This window comes from Hypomesus transpacificus, chromosome 3, assembly GCF_021917145.1.
Source record: "Hypomesus transpacificus isolate Combined female chromosome 3, fHypTra1, whole genome shotgun sequence".
Lineage (NCBI taxonomy): Eukaryota > Metazoa > Chordata > Actinopteri > Osmeriformes > Osmeridae > Hypomesus > Hypomesus transpacificus.
In genome coordinates this window covers 949609-970317 of record NC_061062.1, presented here as the reverse complement: position 1 = coordinate 970317, position 20709 = coordinate 949609, and the positions used below count along the sequence as shown (strand labels likewise).

General features: G+C 47.9%; 1 protein-coding gene across 1 annotated transcript; it reads left to right on the top strand.

The window, feature by feature from the left end:
* The first annotated feature begins 875 nt into the window (after nucleotides 1-875).
* LOC124488550 (ribonuclease 3) lies at nucleotides 876-17806 on the top strand. Its single transcript, XM_047051224.1, has 14 exons — nucleotides 876-1062; nucleotides 6464-6568; nucleotides 6677-6781; nucleotides 7075-7203; nucleotides 7597-7734; nucleotides 9720-9779; nucleotides 9951-10322; nucleotides 11335-11504; nucleotides 12821-12870; nucleotides 13540-13590; nucleotides 13776-13875; nucleotides 14494-15251; nucleotides 15370-15452; nucleotides 15952-17806. Exons 1-14 carry the CDS (start codon nucleotides 1006-1008, stop codon nucleotides 15976-15978), a joined length of 2205 nt encoding a protein of 734 aa, XP_046907180.1. The 5' UTR covers nucleotides 876-1005; the 3' UTR covers nucleotides 15979-17806.
* Nucleotides 17807-20709: the final 2903 nt, after the last annotated feature.

Here is a 20709-nt window from a genome sequence, read left to right as displayed (position 1 = left end):
GCAAGGTATGCACTGCCTTAGTAAATGAAACACCCAATAAGGTTACTGAACAAGGGTTACACCTCAAACATGATCCAGATCAAATATCAGTTGCAAACGTGACTTTCCTGTTCTTACATTTTACATTCAGTCATTTTTCTTAATCTTTTACTTTACTGCATGTGCCTAAACCCACATGTGGAATATGATAGATTTTAACTTGTTGATCAAGGTGTGAGTTTTTGCTTTGATACTGTTCAAAGCCAGAACATTACGTTACATGTATTGAATTGTGCGCGCATGTATATGTGTTATTCGCCCATACAAGAGTGATTAGCCTATCTCGATTCCAACCAAAACGTTGTGCCCAGTCCCAGACACACGTGTGGTGTGTTTTTGCTGTTGAGGATGCCGGAGGCTAGGGAGTCTCCGTCAACATAACTGCACAATGCTGCCCATGTCCTCCGATAATTGCAAAGTTAAAGTTAGCACTAATGGATGTGAAAAATGGACACACCTTTCACATGAATTCGCATATCCTTCTCGTTCTTGTTTGCACCAGGGGCGCCGTATAGGGGTGGAAGTTATGGGCAGTTCTAAGGGCCCCTGACTGACAGGGGTCCCAGAAAATAGAAAAACGAATAGAAACGAATAGTTTTTTTCATGTGGCCCAAAATTCCTGGCGGCGCCCCTGACTATAGCCTATAGAGCAGTGGTTCTTAACCCTGGTCCTCAAGTACCACCTGTCTTGCATGTTTGAGATATTTCCCTGCTCCAACACCTGATTCAATGAATGGTTGTTAACAGGGTTCTGCATAACTAGACATAACTAACGACCCATTCATTTGAATCAGGTGTGTTGGAACAGGGAAACATTCTAAAACATGCAGGACAAGGGGGTCCCGAGGACCAGGTTTGGGAACCACTGCTGAAGAGTATATATAGCTACCTCTTTTATTTTTTTTTGATTAAGGATAAAGCACTCCACCTCGTGGACAATCAGAACATGCGCCAAATGTGTGCATCATGTCACTACCGTTAATTAACATGTCTTTCAGGAATACAACTTTTTTCAATGTGGTGGTAAGTAATAAGTAGTTGTGGGATATGACTTCATAGTTAATCATGACAATGAGATATTATTAATTTGAATGTCCATGCCTTGTACATTTTTGTATGGGTGTGTTTTAACTTCAGGGCACATTAGAGTAGCCACATTCTAAACGTCTAGCTAGCTAGCTTGATAATTTACCAACACATGCATCCACCTGTGCTAGTTGGTTTGCAGTGTTTTCCTAATTTGGATGACATGTGTCACGTCTTTATTTTGGGGGGTATTTTGAAGATTCTAAAATCATAAACCATAGCTACGGCCTATAAATTACAGGCCTCACCTATTGGTGAAGTGTCCGACAATCCTGCAGTGCTGCAATGTAGGCTAGGAAGGTGCAAGGTTTGCTAGTCAAATAGATTCCAACCAAAATGTTGAATCAAAAATACCTAACGGTAGTCCATAGAAGTTGTCTCAAACTATTGTACCCTGGCTTGCAAACTAACGGCAAGACAATATCGATTGGATATGCCGACTATACTTTCAGTAGAAGTGTAGTCCTATTTTGTTATTTTTTTATGAATTAACACTTTTACTGAACCCATGAAGCCCAATAATAGGCCTGTATGTGAAACGGTTTTGTTCACTGACTTCAATTTTGATTACAAAAATAACAGCACTATTTTGATTCCAGCACATTTTTATTTGATCTGTATCAGAGCCATAACTGATAATAACAGTTTAATACAGTGAAAAACAATCATTTGGATTTTGTGTAGGTGATTTTTTGTTGTTGCTAACGGTCCTTACATGTTACATTGCCATCAGCAAGCAGTTGTTTAAAATAATGTATTTGTCAAATTCCTGTATTTTCTGGGTATACCCCTAAAGTATCACGTGAAAGGCAATATCTAGTTTGTTAACACGGTAATCCTTAAGAAACGTATTCTTTGTGGCACTCACTGTTCAAGCTAAAGCAGTAGGCTGTGACTGGTAACCTAATACTCTGAATCAAAGATGCCGTCTGTTTCTCAAACACTCTGGGAACACCAGTCCAACCACTGAGAGCAACTTGACTTCCCTGCTACCTCCTTCAGCAGTCTGGCATTTGTCTGCCTGGTGCATATCATTTATTCCTAGGCTAGACACCGTGCATGAGGAATCGTGGGAAATCCTGCAGACAGCCCTACCCCCTCCCTAAACTTAACCTCTCTCTCCCTCTCTCTCTCCCTCCAATGGGAGCCCCCTAATAGTACACTGGATGTTCACATTCAGGCAGGGCAGTCTGTCAGGCAAACCAGCTGCTACTGAGAGGGCAGGAGGACTGCGGGAAGGAGACAGGAACCTCATTTTGGGGAAACATGTTTGTGTGCTTTGAGGCAAAACACAAACGGGCTGGGTTTGATTCGTGAGTGTCTTAGGGTCTGTTTGTTTACCGTATGAAGGCAGAGCTGTCTGTGGACATTCTCCTGTTTCCCTTTAAATCCAGAGTGGAGTGAGTGTTTGTGGGGAGGGGGCAGCATTTAACCAGCGTGTTCGAAGCAGAGGAACAGGGAGGGGGGTGTGAAGGGTAATTTTATCTGAGGGCAAGTGCCCCAGAGAGAGAGAGCGAGAGAGTGAGAGGGAGGGAGAGAGAGAGAGAGAGAGAGAGAGAGAGAGAGAGAGAGAGGGAGGGAGAGAGGGAGAGAGAGTGAGGAGGGACGGAGAGACAGTATGTGTCCGAGAGAGTGGGAGGGACGAAGTGAGAGAGATCGAGAGTGAGCGAACTGGAGGGTGGGTGCTGTGAAATCTGTTAAAGGGGGGGCGGGGGGGCTCAGAGCGTTTGTTAGACGTGTTGGCGTTCAGCCCAACTTAGCTCATTGTAATCAAGGCATGATCGTGGAGCCCAGCCTGCTGCCTCTGCTGCCCCGGCCGCCTCGCATTTGGACTGAGCCCAGCTTCTACCGCTGACATGGAGAGAGCCGTAAGTGCCTCCTCTCCGTCTCTGTCTCTCACTCTCACTCTCTCTCTCTCTCTCTCTCTCTCTCTCTCTCTCTCTCTATCTCTCTCTCTCTCCCACGCGCTCTCTCCATTTCTCGCTTAGCTATTGGAATATCTTTCTCTCGCTCTGTCTTTCTCTGTCCCCCCCCCCCCCCCGTGCAGGCTTCATACCCTGTTCTAGTATGTAGCCGAGGTTGAAGCTGTTACCAACGCAGTGTCTTAGTTAGTGGAGTGAGTGGCCACTGCCCAGGCTGTCCCCAGCCTCCGGTAGGTGTCCAGGGAGGGAGCCCAGCCAGCCTCGGCCCAGCGGGCCTCCAGCCTCGCCATGGGCACCGTGCGATGCTTCTGTGTGTGTGTGTGTGTCAGTGTGTGTTTGTGTTTATGAAACACAGTTGCTCAGGATCCGCTTCCTTCACTAACGAGCAGGACTGGAAGGTGCACCCTCGTATTCCGGAGGCTTCCTGTCCTCCATGACCACTTCCTCTCTCTGCAGTGTGGTTGTCTCTCTGAGGACCTGACTGCTCTGGTCTCTCTGCAGCGAGGAGCTGACTGCTCTGGTCTCTCTGCAGCGAGGGGCTGACTGCTCTGGTCTCTCTGCAGTGAGGGGCTGACTGCTCTGGTCTCTCTGCAGCGAGGAGCTGACTGCTCTGGTCTCTCTGCAGAGAGGGGCTGACTGCTCGGGTCTCTCTGCAGCGAGGGGCTGACTGCTCTGGTCTCTCTGCAGCGAGGGGCTGACTGCTCTGGTCTCCCTGCAGCGAGGGGCTGACTGCTCTGGTCTCTCTGCAGAGAGGGGCTGACTGCTCTGGTCTCCCTGCAGAGAGGGGCTGACTGCTCTGGTCTCCCTGCAGAGAGGGGCTGACTGCTCTGGTCTCCCTGCAGAGAGGGGCTGACTGCTCTGGTCTCCCTGCAGAGAGGGGCTGACTGCTCTGGTCTCCCTGCAGAGAGGGGCTGGCCCCGTCCGGCAGCCAGTCTCTCCCATGCTCCTGTTCCCTGGGTGTCGTCAGGGCCTGTTGTGTTTGGAAACCCTGACGACCAGGAGCTGTAAGCTCACTTCCAACAGGCGTCAGAAACACAGTTGAGTTGAGCAGTCTTTGCTCTGCTGGTTCCTGCACTGTGTGCTGCTGTGTTTTTGATGAATGGTAGAAAGATTTACCTGAATGTTTTGATGTTTGGTTTGGAACTGTAAAAAGCTTACACATTTCTAATTGGTGTCAGGTATCAAATGGTGTAGTACAATACTGACATATCCTTAAAAATAAGAGAGGAAAGTGGATGCATCTGAGTTGAAGTGAGTCCGCTCCCCCCCCCCCCCCCCCGCTGGCCGTGCTATGACACCGGCAGCTAGTCTGTGTGGGCAGCAATGGCGATGCGGCGGAGGTGGAAAACCCCAGAAGAAGAATGGCATCCTGGCCTGAGTGCTGTGACTCATTGTTCCGCGCTGCACGGAATGTCCCATGGAGCTGCGAGGATTCTCTTTTGTCATCACTGTGGCGACGGCGGTTACCTGGCAGATAGACAGGCAGATAGACAGGCAGATAGACAGGCAGATAGGCAGGCAGGCAGGCAGATAGGCAGGCAGAAGGGGTAGCTATTGCCACATGCAGAATGTTGACCTCCACGTCAGGGTAGCTTCTTTTCAAGGCTGACGGGCCTTTCAGTCTTAATTAAATAAAAACATGTTTTATTCTAGTAGGTTAAATATTAAACAGCCCTTGTCCTGGGCCCTTGTTTTAGTGTTTGTATTGTTCAGTCTCAAGGTTACTCAGGTACTGGTAGTTTGTTCCGGCTTCATAGCAGGGAGAAGGGCTTTCTGTGTGTTCCAGACTATTGCAGCTGGCAGGGGGGGGGGGGGGGCATGGCTGGGTCAGTTCTCCTGAACAGGAAGTGGTGTTTTTCTGTGCTACATCACTAGCTTGGGGCATGTTTATTTCAACGTGCCTTCCAGAGGCTGTGTGCTGGCAGTCGGGTCGTCTTTCATAGCAGCAGAAGCTCAGCACAACCCCAGCACTGGCCCATGGGGCAACACCCATTCTGTGCATTCTGAAGGCTCCACTTAGCTCAAAGCTTAATTGTGTTTGCCCTGCATGTTTGAGATGTTTCCCCTCTTCCAACACACCTGATTCAAATAAATGGGTTGTTACCAGGCTTCTGCTGAGCTTGATAATGACCCATTCATTTGAATCAGGTGTGTGCAGTGCAAAACATGCAGGGCAGTTGGTCTTGAGGACCAGGGTTGGGAAAGGCTGTTTTAGATGATGGGGTTTGGGCAACTTTACCGGCCTAATCTGATCAGTTAGCAACATGACACATGACAGTGATCCTGTTGGGGTAAGCATCTTCTGAGCACAGGGGATAACGAGCTGCTGTGAGCTGGCTGCTGAGCTGCTTGACTCTCCTTCCGCAGTCGCTGGTCGGCTGAGCTAAAGGCCGAGGTGTAGAAGCTGCTCTCTGCCCTTGGCTGCTGCAAAGGGTCACCTCGGGCATATTTAGTATCTGTTACTGTAATCTGCTTTTTATTCTTGTTTCGTATGACCTCTTCTTGCCTCCTGCAATGTCACATTTCCCCCTCAGGGAACAGTAAGGGATCAGACTCAGTAAAGGGTCTTTGAGGGTGTAGGAGGGGTTTAGGTGCAGTTCTATGTGGGCATATTTGAAGCCTTCTCAACAATGCTGGTATAAAGAACTAAATACATGTGAGTGGAATACCGATCAATACTTCTGCTACTATTGCTCTGTCAGTCATGTGCTCTTCAGTCCTCTCTCAAGCTGTTCAAAGAAACAACACATCCCAGAAACTACACATCCCAGAACCCTCTGCCCAGGTGATGAGCTCAGAAAAAGCATGTCAGAAAGTATGACTTAGTCTCCATAAGAGCCATGTAGCTGCTTTCGATTCCTGTAACAGGGCTTCAAGTTACTACTACCTTGGCTGTGTTGGGCCTGAACATGCTACGTCACTGTTACCAGATCTCCATCGATCCTTCCCGCTGACAGCATCAGATGGGTTCCTTGTGTCCATGGATTCAGTTGTTCCTCAGGATCAGTGACAGGATAGCAGTGTGGCTTGTCCCACTGCACATTGTCCCTGTAGCGGTCTGAAGCCATGCTGGGATTAGGAGGGGACCTCTGGTCGTGTGAGGAAGACTTCAGCTGACGGTGTTAGGATGTTTAAGATAGTCTCTCTGCACTTAAGATTCCTGCTGGGTAACTGACCCCTATAATGGACTGTCCATCTGTGTGTGTGTGTGTGTGTGTGCGTGTGTGTGTGTGTGTGTGTGTGTGAGAAAGGCCAAAAGACAGTGTCCACAATTCAACCACTATTTCATAAATGTTTGGGGCGTTGTTTAGTTCCAGATCACACAAGTTCACATCTATGCTTTTATTAGTTTGTGAGTCTAGTCTGGCTCAGTCTCTGCGGTCCTCATGACGACAGCACTGTCCCCTTCCACCCAGAGCCCCAGTGACATGCAGCCCAAGAGGGAGCAGAGAGACATGGAGCTGGACAAGAAGATCCAGGCCCTGCGCCAGAAGAACCAGGCCCTCATGAGGAGGTACCAGGTGGGCAGAGCTTTCAACCTCCAGCACCACAACACTGACTCCTCCACGCTAAGGTCATCGCCATCAGCTGTTGTTCATCGGAGGTGTCGTCCTCGCTGTCCCTTACAGGAAGTGGAGGAGGACAAGAAGAAGGCGGAGGAGGAAGGGAAGGCCCTGCAGAACCGGAAGGGCAAAGCGGACGACCTGACCATCACCATTAACAATTCCACCACTGTGAGAGATGTGTAGCTTGTGGCTAGCTGGCTAGCTGTGTGTGTTCCAATGCTGTTGCAAGCTAGCTGGCTGTGTGTGTGTGTGTACTAGTCCTGTAGCTAGCTGGGTAGCTGATGTGTTCTAGTGCTGTATAGCTAGCTAGCTAGCTAGCTAGCTAGCTTGGTGTGTTCTAGTGCTTTAACTAGCTAGCTGGCTGTGTGTGTTCCAGTGCTGTGACACTAGCATGCTAGCGAGCTAGCCAGCTAGGCTCCTGTCAGGCTGTCCTGTTGACCCGGGCTGGGCCTGTGTTCTAGGAGCCCCGTGTGGTGGTGACCCGGCCAGGGGCAGGGCTGTGTGGGGATGCCAGGGAGGGCTGTCCCCTGGGTGCTGGGCGAGCCAGGACCAGGCAGCTGCTGGTCACAATGGCAGGGAACCACTCCAAGGTAGAGGGCCCCCTCACAGTGGTCAGCCTGCATTTGTGGACCACTTGTACCTTATATCTGGATGAACTTTGCAGTATGTGTGTGCAGACCATGTGTGTGATCTTTTTGTGAAATATTTTTTCAACTTTTTCTAAATTGTTTGTAACCTTTTTTCAAAAATATGTTTTTTTAAGATTATTTCAACCATTTTTGGGCATATTTCTTTTTTTAAACATTTGTGTTGATATTTGTGTAAACAATTTCAGGAGTGAAAGTAATTAAAAAGAAATATAAATAAAGTAAATATTGTAGTAAGTACTGATACCAGAAAAAGTATTTGTACTTAGTTCCTCCCATCTCTGGTGTCGTGGTGTAGCTGTGAGGCACGTTGATGTGAGTGTCTTTTGCCCTCAGGGGGTGAAGCGGGTGGTGAGTGAGAGGATGACCAGGAGGGGGCCCGGGCCCCACAACCACCCCCTGGAGGACAGGCCCCCGCGGGCAGCCTTGGAGGGTAGAGCCAGGCCTCCCTATGGGGGGGAGACAGGAGCACAGGTGAGCCCCCCCCCCCCCCCCCCCCCCCCCCCCCCCCCGGACACACACACACCTTGCCATGTGGGTACCCGACTTGGGAGAGCTGTCTCTGGAGGACTGTCCCCTCCCCTCCCCCCTCCTCCTGTGATGGAGCACAAAGCCTGAAGGGGAGGGGGGGGCTGGGAAGGGGGAGAGTGTTTGGGTTGGCAGGGGGTGTGGCTGGGGTCTGTCTAGACTGGAGGGGAGGAGTGTCTGGAACAGCTCCTGTAAAGCACACTGGGATCCTGGTCTGCATCAGATAGATACAAACTGATGGATTGATTTACTATCTGTGCTATGTTGTGTTAAAGATGTGCTTAAACTGCAGGTGAAACATAGTCATACACACGCCTGCATGAATGCAGGCCACACACACGCTAACATCTCCAGCTGCTCTGTGACCAGATCCCTGGTCTGCAGAGCCTCCGAACAGCTGCTTCAGACTGCCCCACTCACACACCAATGGACACACACACACACACACCCCAGTGGACATACTCACACACAATCACACTCGTGGACACACACACACACGCTCTCCAATCAACTTGCTGACGCACACCATGAACAGCTGATCCTCTGGCCCTGTGGAAGGAGGGGGGCGGGGTTTGGGTAAATAGAGTTACAGAGTTGTCTGTGTGTGTGTGTGTGTGTGCGTGCGTGCATAGCAGGGTCTGTGTAACAATCTTGGAGTCTGCATATGTGCTAGGCTAGCCACCCATAGTCCCTAGCCCACTGATGTCATATGGTAGCAGTGACATCATGAACACTGTTTCCAGCCTATATTTGGGTCCATCCCAGGAACTCAGTCAGTGTTGGGGTTTTAGTAAGTTTAGCCATGACGATGTCATAGTGTCACCTCAAGGACAGTCCTGTTTCCATGATTCTATTCAGAAACTGTGTAAAGCAAATCCCTAAATCAGATAGTGCCTTACTCTTCAGCATTAAATGTGCGTTCGTAGTCAAACCCAAGCTGGAACCGAAGCTTCTGACTGCAGCTTGGACACGTGGGCCTGTCATGCCCAGGGTACGGCCTAGTGGGCTCACTGAAGGATGGGGCCCTGGCCAGGGTCTGGGGATGAAGGAGGGGACTAGGAGTGGGCTGCCCTGCTCTGGAGCTGTCTGACTGCGGGGAGGGATCAGGGAGGGTCTGTCTGGTGTGTCTGCTCTGGGGAGAGAGAGGACCAGGCAAGGAGAGAGGGGGAGGGGGAGGGGGAGGGGGAGGGGGAGGACCAGACAAGGAGAGAGACACGGGGGAGGGGAACAGGGAGCCGACCTTTTCTTTGCATCATGTTTCCTCCTTGTTTTCCCATCATCATGAAAATAATGATTTAATCTCATTAACATTCACACGTTTTTCTTTCTACAAATGTGGTTGTGAATGTGGCTTATAATGCTGCCAAGTGGACAGAGCTGCAATGTGTCAGAAAGGTGAGTGGAGAGAGGAGAGGGGGAGGGGGCTGTGTTTTGTCTGCTCTGGGAGAGAGGAACAAATAAAGTCTGTGGATGTCTTAAATCTCTCCTCCTGCGACAGCCAGACTCATTCCAGCAGTCCTCACCCTCCCTCTGTCCTGGAGACGTCTGCTAATGGCAGCATGAATCACCCAGACACATTCACACGGGTGAATGCATAATGTCGAACTGACTTGAATATTTCTTCACACACAAAATCCCTCCCGTTGTACAGTTTGTCCACCAGGGGGCAGTGTAGTTCTGTCAGGTTTACACAGGATACATTGTTGTCAGTTTTATGGCAGCCATAACAATGGCAGCTTGGGACCTTCAGGAGTAATAGTACATCATTGATTGATAAACAGCTGAAAGACAAGGGAAGCATAATGATAATGTAACTGTCATCTCTCTTTCTCTCCCCCTCCTCTCTCTCCCTCCGTCTCATCCTCCCTACCTCTCTCTTCCTCTCATTCCCTTTCATTCTCAATACCTCTCTCTCTCTCTCTCTGTCTCAGGATGAGATGAGGCAGACAGAGGAGCGTTATAGTGTGTTGGAGTGTGAGCTGTACTACCAGGTAAGACATGAAGCAGGTATGTTGATGCCTCTTACAGTGGGAATAGTGCACTGGCTCTGAGGGGATGATCCAGCATGGCGCTCTACACACACCCACACACACACACACACACACCACCCAGCGGTCAGACAGTGTCCGTGAGGGCCTCCTGGTCTGTGGTGTGCTGGACAGGTGCACCTGCCTCCTCTGCTGTCTCCTCTGCTGCCTCCGCTGCTGCCTCCGCTGCTGCCTCCTCTGCTGCCTCCTGTGCTGCCTCCTCTGCTGCCTCCTCTGCTGCCTCCTGTGCTGCCTCCTCTGCTGCCTCCTCTGCTGCCTCCTCTTCTGCCTCCTCTGCTGCCTCCTCTGCTGCCTCCTCTGCTGCCTCCTCTGCTGCCTCCTCTGCTGCCTCCTGTGCTGCCTCCTCTGCTGCCTCCTCTTCTGCCTCCTCTGCTGCCTCCTCTGCTGCCTCCTCTGCTGCCTCCTCTGGTTATCAGCCCCCCCCTGGAGAACGCTGCCAGCAGGTTACGCAACGCCTTTGTTTCTCCTCTGTGGAAGCTGGATGCGGTTGCATAAGGAGGTGATTGCAGGTCCAAGGCTGTGCTAACCGGCCCGCGCCCAACTGCAGGAGAGCTGGAGTGTGTGTGTGTGTGTGTGGGGGGGGGGGGTATTCAATATTGTTTTGTATCTCCACATCCTCAACTGTACACGTTTGTACAGGTCTTCTTGGCCATCGTCATGGCCTGCTAGTGTTACAAGCTGTGAAGGAGTCGCAGTCCTTCTGATCCCTCTGCTGCCCTCCTCCCTGAGGGAGACCAGGCCCTAATTGAAAGCTAGAATCAGACAGCGCCCTGGCCCCTGACGCCCTCCCAGGGAGACCCTGTAGAGGCAGGAAATTGAAATAGTTAATTAGCGCTCTAGCTAACGGAGACAGCAGGGGACTGCCTGTTGGAACATGCGACATCCGCCGTCCCCTGTGACCCCTGCGTCCCCTAGCAGGAGAGAACCAGAGGGACAAACACACTCTCCCTCATCCTGGAGACCGCCTGTAGGAGAACCAAATGTTTACCTGCCTCTGATTGGCTCGCACCTCAGAGCAAAACAACACTTGTCAGATCCGTTTGTCCTTCTCTTCTTCTACCTTTCTGGTTATTTCTCTCTCTGTCACTGCGTTTGTGTCCTTTCTGTCCCCTATCAACAAACAAAACAAATTTAGCAAAGATCAATTCAGTGTCTTATTGATTTCCGCTCCCGTTAAGAGAGGCTGTGTTTTCCTGTTACTCGTCGGAAGTCATCCTGCTGCTCTGGGCCGGCTGTGGGCCCTTCTCCAGCCTTCCACAGCTTCACCAGGGGCCCCAGGCCCCTGAGGGGGGCCCCTGACGGAGGCCCCGGGGCTGGGAGACCACCGTCACTAACACATCTGACTGTAAACACAGACCGTTCAGTCAACTCTGATCACTGAAATACTGTAGAAATATGCACTTCTGATTCTTGATCTTCCGCTGTACAGTCTACGTGCACTGTGCGCTGCGGATGAAAGCGTCCGCTGGGTGACTAACGTGTGACTGTGTCTCCCCAGGATGGAGAGCTGACGGGCCAGACTGAGCTCAGCGTCTCCAGAGAGGAGCAGCAGGAGTACCTGCGCTGGAAGAAGGAGCGCGAGCAGATCGACCGAGAGAGAGTCGCTCGCCACAAAAACTCCAAGGGCCAATGGAGGCGGGCCTGGGACCTGGACAAGACGGATCACATGTAAGCTTGAAGCCCATTGGCTGCCCTCCTGTTCAACACCAGACTGCTTAACTACCAGCTCTGCTAGTATTGGCCCTTTCAGCCAGCGCATGGTTGTTTGTTTGGTTTGCCGAATGCATGTCTGCACATTTGTTTGCACACTTGAGGGTGTAGTTTGATGTATAAATAGATACTACAATTTCTTTTTGATTTTGGGCTGAACTGTCTCTTTAAGCTTGTACCTAACCTCCATGCATCTCACCCCAACGAACTCCTTTAACCAAAAATATCCTGTGACGAAGGTTTGTGAAAAACTGTAGCAGAAAGGAAAATGCCTGGAGGAATAAAAATGTTATCTCTTAGATGTACTTTCTTCTTTGTATAGTATGATTGGCTGCTCTTAATAACTGAATGCAGAATTAGAATGTTGTAGGGACTACATTTGGACCCATGTCCAAGATGCTGATGTCCTACCATCACAAGACTAGATCTGATCAAGTCCCATGATACAAATCACATTAGCAGACTGTCACACTAAATTGAATAATATTGCAACTGGTTATCAATGTTCCAGACTAATATACATCTATCAATTGTACTGGTCACTAAAAATCACATGTGCTTACATGCATCAACAGTGTTACAATTTAAAGAATTAAGATTGTGTCACCCCAAAATACCTTTTCATACATCACTACCCAGGAAGACAAGAAAGCAGCACTGTGGCCTTTGTAGTTTGGTGGTCTTTGTAGTTTGGTGGTTATCAGTTGCATCTGCAGTGCCCAGAGCGGCCTAGTAGCAACATAAGTAAACAAGCTATTTAGAACAAGCGGACAAACTTAAAAGGGACCAGGGACCAGGGAGACTATATTTACTCAGGGGTGAAATGCCTTGCCTTTTTTGGCAAGGGTTTAAAAAGGCCCCTTGAGTCTGAATAGTGGACTAAATGTCGTTTTGACTTGAGAGTCTAGATGTTCAAGTAAGGAGGGAGGGCATGGGTCAGAAACCCAGCAGGCAGGAGTAGTCTGCCCTGGCTCACAATACCAGTCAGGACACATTTCCAGGGCTGACGAATGTGGGCAGTCCTGCTAAATGAACCCAGTGGAATGCTAACCGTTAAGGCTAAGTGGAATGTTAACTCTAAGGTTAGTGGTACAGTTACAGGATAGGTGCCCAACCTTTAACCCCCATGGACTCTTCATTAACTATGGTAAGAATGTGCATGTTTACATTCTACACCAGACTGTCACCCAGAACTTGTACTGTGCCTGTTTATAGTTCTCTCTCAGCAGCTTATTGGGGCGTCCTTCTTCTGTAAACTAAACCTTTGCCTGAAGGTTTTCAGATAAATCCCATGGAGAGAGAGACAGAGGGCCTCAAACTAAAGGTGAGACTCTTGGTTGGTAAAAATAAATTCATCTGAATTTAAGTTTGCTCAAATTCAAACAACATAATTCAGGTCCCAAAAATTGTATAACAAAAAATTAAATCTTCTTAAAATTGTATAACAAATTAAATCTTCCAAAATTAAATAACAAAAATGTAAATCTTCAAAAGTTCAAATAAAACTAAATTCAGGCTACTGAAATTTGAATAGAGCCGAAAAATTCAGATCCAATTGCCTTATCTATCCCCGGTATTCCGGATGTTGCAATCAGAATTATTTTCAGCAACGTTTTTTTTCTTCTCAAATTTTTTCAGATTTGAATATTTGCTTTAGAATTTGAGCAACCAGAATGTCTTTTTATAAGATTTTTTTTCGGTAAAAAATGTTTTAATCTGAATTTCATCATTCGAATTTGAGCCATCTGAATTTACAGACCTTTAATTTTTTGATCAGATTTTTTTTTTTACATCAAAATAAATTTGACAGGTGAATTCAAAATTCAGGTATGGTTTTCTAAGAAAAATATTTTGATGCTATGAATTCGGTTGTGTTTAAATTTCCATATTAAGTATTCAATGCCTTTTTAAAATTCAAAACATAATGTCACTGATTTGCTTCCATAGATAGAAAAACGTGTTGATTAAAGACAATACTGTGTTTGGTTTCCAGGTGGGAAGAGTGCAAGGAAAGGTTATCCCAAATCAGTTGCTGACTCAGGAGGTGAGGGTTCTTCCTGCTCGGGGCTGTACAGTACAACCTTCGCTGCCATATCGCTGCCATATTGTACAGTTTATTGCAACAGTCGCCTGTAGCCTCCAGGCACTTAGTGGTGAAGAAAGTACTCTGATGTCTGTCTAGTGTTCATGTGGTTCAAAGATATTCCTCCTCAAACGTGTCCCATACAGGCCACCATACAAGGGGCAAAGGAGACGAGAGGGGCAAGAAGGTGCCCGTGGTGGGCAGCAAGGCCAAGGGCAAAGATCGTCTGACTGGGCGTGCCAGAAGGTCAGTAGAGTCCACGGCAAGGCAGCAGACGTGCATCAGAGAGACGTAAAGCAGGCGCCCTGACGAAGCCTCGTGGCTGTCCTGCCAGTTCAGTCAAGTGTCTGTCTGGCTGCAGGCCCTCAGGATGGCTGCAGGCCCTCAGGGACGCTGGGGGATAGAACGCAGCACACGTCAAACTTGTTTGTCTTCTCACATGGCAAACTTCCTCTTAAAAGCTCTGTTTGTTCCATAAGACATCTGTCAAGTGGTTGTCACACTTACCGATGTACCAGGAGAGGCTAGCTCCATCCTGTCTGTCCTCATGCAGTATTTATGTCCTTCCATGCAGTGGGCCTTTACTACCCATCCTCCACTCCTCCATGTTATCAACTGTTGTTGTCAGCTGGTATTAAGGGATGATAGGATGTGTTCCTGTTCTCCTTCCACAAACGCTCTTTCTCACTTCCTCAACTCCATCACCGTCTCAGTCTTTCGGCCAAAGTCATCCTCTCTTGTTCTGAACGCACACCCCGTTTACCGTGTCGTAGATCCCCAAACTGGGTTTTTCTGTTGCTGATCAAAATGTTAGCTAGAGTACGGAATTCTTTGGCTCTTGTGGACTTAATAAATGTCTTCCAGATGGGATGCTGATGAGGACGGGGGTCTCTCACGGGCTTCTGAGACGAGCTTGGAAGAGTTTCTGGAGGAACTGGACGCCATGGGAGATCCAGAAGGGGACCAGCCCATAGCGAAGACCCCAAGGGTCACAGAGGGTGACCCCAAAACAGAGTCTTCACCTCTTCTGGAGGTGGTCAGCGAGGAGGGGGTTGGTGTTGAGCAGCTGGCTGGGCTCCCCAGCTCTCTCCCAGACAACCCTCCTGAAGGTGAGACCGAGGCTGCGTCTCATAAGAGCCCTGAAAAGAAAGTTCGCTTTTCAGACGAGCTCATCCAAGAGGCCCGTCACAACGACGCCTGCCGTAGCAACACCAGACATGAGTACGAGGAGCCCACAGACACCCAGGAAGCCAGTGCAGAGCAACCTGCTGGAGAAGCCCAGACACAGAGCTCTTTGGTCGGGCAAGGACAGCCGCCAAAAGCCCCTGAACCTCCTACGGCTCCCAAGACGGACCGTGGCGATGTCTGCAGTCCTGCTCCCAGCTCCCCCACGGAGGAGAGAGCCTGTGGCCCTCCCCAGGACGTCTCTGCCCAGGACGTCTCTGCCCAGGACGTCTCTGCCCAGGACGTCTCTGCCCAGGACGTCTCTGCCCAGGACGTCTCTGCCCAGGACGTCTCTGCCCAGGACGTCTCTGCCCAGGACGTCTCTGTCCAGGACGTCTCTGTCCAGGACGTCTCTGTCCAGCCTGTAGAGCACGCCAAGAGCATCAGCAGGAAGTCAGGTAGGTCATGGGAGGTGTCACAGTGGGACAGATGGAGGGGATGTATGGGAGGTGTCACAGTGGGACAGAGGGAGGGTATATGGGTTCACAGTGACTAACAGCAGGTTCTTCTAAACAGAGGAGCTGCTAGACTCCAGCCTGTCTGTTCTGACCCTGGAGTCAGGACAGATGAACCCAGCACACACCACCAGCACTGATAAGGTCAGTTAAGGAGAGGATGAGAGGGTGGAGGATGCATGGATGAGTAAGTGATGGATGGATGAGTAAGTGATGGATGGATGAGTGATGGATGGATGCATGGGCACGAGAGACAGATAAGGGATGGATTCCTCTGCATTGCAGATGTAATATATGTACAGTATTAGATTGTGACCAGGGTACAGTATAACTCACTGACCAGGGTACAGTATATCTCACTGCTGAAGCGACCATCAGCTTTTCAAGTGGCTTAGAAATAGCCAAGTGAAGCCGTCCCTGTTAATGTCCTGGCCTGCTGTAGCGGTATGATGATGTGTTCCCACCCACCTGCGCTCAGCCAAGAGAGAACACATACTGCAGCTCCCAGAGAGAACACATACTGCTGCTCCCAGAGAGAAAACATACTGCAGCTCTCAGAGAGAACTGCTTGAAGTGGTGGATTAAGCGTTTACAAACATTCACAATTTATACCTGTAATATGTATATATGTTTTTCTTTTCAGGCCAGAGAGCATGGGAAGATTGTCTAAAGGACTTCATATGTTGAAATATCACATAACCTGAAGGACTTCCCATAAGCTTTTTAACCGATAAAGCACCTGCTTCCATTTGCTCTTTATTTGTAATTGAGAAAGATAACTCAAACTTGAGTTTGGAAGAATCCAAGATGGTTGATGTTTTAGACGAGAATGATTAGAGCATAGGGTCGTAATAAGTGACTAAAAGTATTTTCCTTTCTTGAAAAAAAAAAAAAAAGCTTAGCTTCCAAGCACTTTATTCTTTGAGGTAAGAGTATTGATGAGCTCCACATGACTGGAGCGTGTTGTCATTTGATTGCAGACATGAAACGGCTGTCTTTGTTTACATTTGAAGTTTTATTTAAAGGTTCTACAAACATTAAAGTTGATGTAAAGGAACGTTCAGTTCCTGATAGCTAATCAGTTTGACTTGGACCCACCTGGCCTTGAGTTCACTACATCCAAGTGCTGTGCCTGACTTTGCCTTAGTGGTCATTTTAAATGATTTTATGTAATTAGCATTATATGCTGATAATCCTCTCTGCCTTCTGTGTTGGTTTCTTTAGGTCAGATCAGGGGCTCCGTTTGCACTTGTAAGCTATCGATTGATGCAGTATTCACCCGTTCATTCAAATAGTTTACAGTCTCAGAACATCTTTATTTTAACTGTAAAAAACACAATACAAGTGCATTATCATATGGAGTAGCACTGTAGCACGTACTGTGTATACATTTTCTAATACGATTCCCATTTGAAAAGAAAAGGAATTTGTCTCATAGTTGTGCCTTGAATATTGTTTCAAATATATAAAAAGGTCACCACAACGTATTTGGTTTGAATGACATGAATTGTGTTCACTAACTTCATTTGTTGATTTAATTAATGTGTCCTTGTATGACTACAAAATGAAATTGCTTAAGTTAGAGGAACTCTATGCATAGTGACGTAAGTAGAGAATGAAAATGACGACAATATCATTAGAGGTCTGGATCATACTTTAAGCATACTTAACCATGACTTAACCATGACTTAACCATGACTTAGAGCCATAACACATTGTTAGTACTTTCCTCCCCTTGTCTCCATCTTTATTCAGTAGTGTTGCAGTCATGAAGCTGTGCAGTTCATCTCCACAGGTTTGGAACTGGAGACATGATCTGTTAGAAACACAAAAATGCATAAAGATTGCAAAACCTGAGTAATGATATTGTTGAACTGGACGAGGTAGGTAGTATGAAGGTTAAGGTTTCTTCCTGATCTTTCCTGAATGTTGGCTGTTGGATGAAGTGTTCGACACGTAATGCAATGTTGTTAAACGGTCTGGACTGTGAAATAGAGACAGTAGAGAATGTGGATTCGATTTGAAGGAGAACTAATCCTGATCTCGAATGTTGTTTGTTGATGGAAACGAGTTGACCTGGCTTCAATCAGGTGTGTCTTCATCTTTAAAGCGTAGTTACATTTCATGTACCCTGCTCATCTGTTTATTCAAGGTTTGTCTGAACGGTGTTCTAAGTGCGTCATCACCAAACTTTGCTTAATCACACTTGAAAGTAAACAAAGTGTTTGACTGACAATAATGCTCTGTTGGGTATCTGCCGTGTGTCTCTCACTACCTGCTCCCTGTGGATGCACACTGACAACCGAACGATACAAAAGGAAAGATGTAAAACGTGTTCCTGTGTGCACACACACAAGTTTGACCGTTATGTCTATAGAGCTGTTTACAGCTTCAGAACTCCAGAGGAATGTTTGTCGGTATAATAATGTCCAGGATCTGTTGTTGAGGATGGTGATGCAGTGCACTAATAAAGGCTCCTGTTTCAGACTGTTTCGGGGTCTTCTCTGGCATTTGACTTCTGTACTCTAGTAAAATCTCATGGTCTCGTATGTTAAAACTGCCCACATTTAGGGTCTGAAACATACATTCCAGGCAATGTCACTACCATCGGAAAGGGTCCATTCTCACACTGTCGGGTTTATATATCTACTTGTTTGACTAAAGGAGAGATGAGAACAAGCTGTGATGGATTGTGCTTATCACAAACATTCCCATATCTACGTTCATACCACACACAGTCCAGTCCAGACTGTAGGGGAGACGAGCCGGCCAGCCTGTCTGTCAGACAGCAGCTAGTCCAAGAGGTCCCCGGCTTCCAAGACCTAATGTTCTGAGAGTAGCCATGGCGATGTCCCGTAAGTCTCCCTCTCTGCCTCTCTCTTTTTCCCTCTGTCTCTCTGAGTCTCAGGTGGGTCAAGGTCGGTGCTCATGCACCTGTGGCTCCCGCCGTCACGTGTGTGAACGAGCTGGAAAACATGCAAGGGCAAACGGGGCGAAACAACAAACCGCTATTGATGTACTCTCGCAAAAAATAATGACAGCAAACTAGCACGGTTCACCATGATGTGACCTGCTGTGGAACCCAAGTAAAGGTCGAAGAGTAGCAGGACAAGACAGTGGCAAGTAGCTAGGTACATCAGGCTGCATGAGAGAGCCAGATCGTTCAAAATGAGCCCTTGGAGGCCTGTTGCGCTGGCTACTGTTCCTTCCCAACCCAACTGTTAGCAGTCTCTGGGGTGTTGCTCTTTTAATTATCTTTCCACAGGCATTCTCCAGGGCTGCCTTCTGTCGTTCAGGCCCCAGAGGGATGTGACCTACCACCACAGGACTTGGTTGCTACTCAGTCTCTCCACGGCCTCTGACTCTTTTCTCAAGGTATTATTTTGATTTAGTGTTTAAGGTTTGAAGGTGAGAAACTGTTGAATCCAAACTAGAGCTACCTCCTAAAGATACTGAATATCATACCACAGCCGTGTCATGCAGTGTACTTGCAGAACAGGTTAAGGTGAACACGTCTTCATTCTCTGCCTTCTCGGCTAAATATTTACTTTTAAACCCCTGAGGAGAGTTGTGGTGTGTTGTGAACCTGGCCGGGTGGTCAGACAGGTCCTGGGGTTGTGCTTCATGCTGGCTGATGAAGAGGGCCTGGGCCTGTCTGTTCCCAGACAGGTGGGCCTGCGCCTCTACTGAGCGCGTGCGTCATCTCTCCCGGCCTGTGTGGAGTAACAGCCTCACCTCGGCAGCTGGTCTGGTCTGATGGCACACTTTAGAAAGCTTTCTAGTCTTTCATCCCTCTCTCACCCTTCTCCCTCTGTCTCTCATGCTCTCCCCCCTCCCTCCCTCCCTCCCTTCCAGAGGGCTAGGCTAATCCATCTGTCAATGTGCAGTTGGCCATAAAGTTCTGAGTGATGTCATCGTGTCTTGACTTGGTGTGTCAGCAGAGAGAAACAGCAGAGAACGCACAGCTGTGTAGATTACCTTGGTGTTGTGATGCCACTTCCTGTTAGCTAACGGAGCCTGGAGACAATAGAATGGCATTTCCCTCCATCTTAATTATACATGAGCCCATAATTCATCCCAGACTAATTTAAAAGTCTGTTATGAGCTGACTTCAAATTGTTCACTTGTTTAACCAACACATGTAAATTATTCATTAGTATACAATAGGACATTGAAACGCTTTGATATCGCTGCCTCACACACATCCAGAGTGTTGGGTAGTGAAAGTATTTGGAAGGTCAAGCCTTAGAGAGTCAAAACTGTTATTGTACTAAATCTGACAAGCCTTCCTAATAGTTGTGGTTGCCACAGAACGATTGGCACTAGAGGAATATCTTGACACCAACTTGGACGACCAAAGCAGTGGCTTCATCCAGGCTTTGCTTTGCTGTACACTTAAACAACGACATGTAGCAAGTGCTGTTCAGCACTGTGTAGAACTGAACAGCTGTCCTTGTCAGAAATGGAAAAATCATATTTTTGTTTGCTTGGCTTATTGTTCTATTCATCAACTATATAGAGTGACGGAAACGTTTATGTTGCTGTGTTGTGTTTCACTGAATATGACTTTTTCTGAAACCAGATTAAGAATTTTGAAAACAGCACAACCGGAGGGAATGCTTAGCCTTCGGCTTAGTGGACTGAGACGATGTTGAACTGCGCAGACAACCTGGTGTGATGACCCGGTCTGTCACATTTCTATCTGGTATCAGTTAGACAGCAGAACAAAGAGTAACAAACCCACCACGGCTGTCTTTTGTCGTTTACATTCCAGTGTTTGAAGTGATGCTCTCCACAGACATCCACGAACTTTCACAGGCCTCTCGTTTGGCTGCACACACCACAGACCAGGATTGTGTAACAGGCTCTTTGCTTCCTTTGTGAATTGTCAATACAGTGTGCTCAATCAATACACCCCCGTCACATCCTGCTACAGTAATACAAAATAACATACATTTTTCTGGTTTACAGAGGTCACCAGAAGTGACTCAGAGAGAGAGAGAAAGAGAGAGAAAAAGAGAGAGAGGGGGAGAGAGAGAGAGACAGACAGAGAAAGAGAGATGGAGAATACGGGAGGGAGAGAGTGCTCTGAGCAGTTTCAGACTTATAAACAGAGGGGTCTGTTATAGCTACTGGAACAAACATGCTTGCTCACACACGTTAAGCAGCTGTGGCTTTCTGTTGAAAAGCACAGAGCTCTGATTAAGAACTGTACAGATACATATCGCCGAGAGATGTTTTGCGTGGTTATGTGTGGTAGTTCCTAAATAAATGGAAGATTAATTGCCATACATTTTGAGGAAAAAAATATTTAATGTCAGCAATGGTCCAGTCAACTAGTCCTGCTATATTTTCGACTTTTTTTTACCGCGATCCGATTGTGTAAGATATTATATTTAGT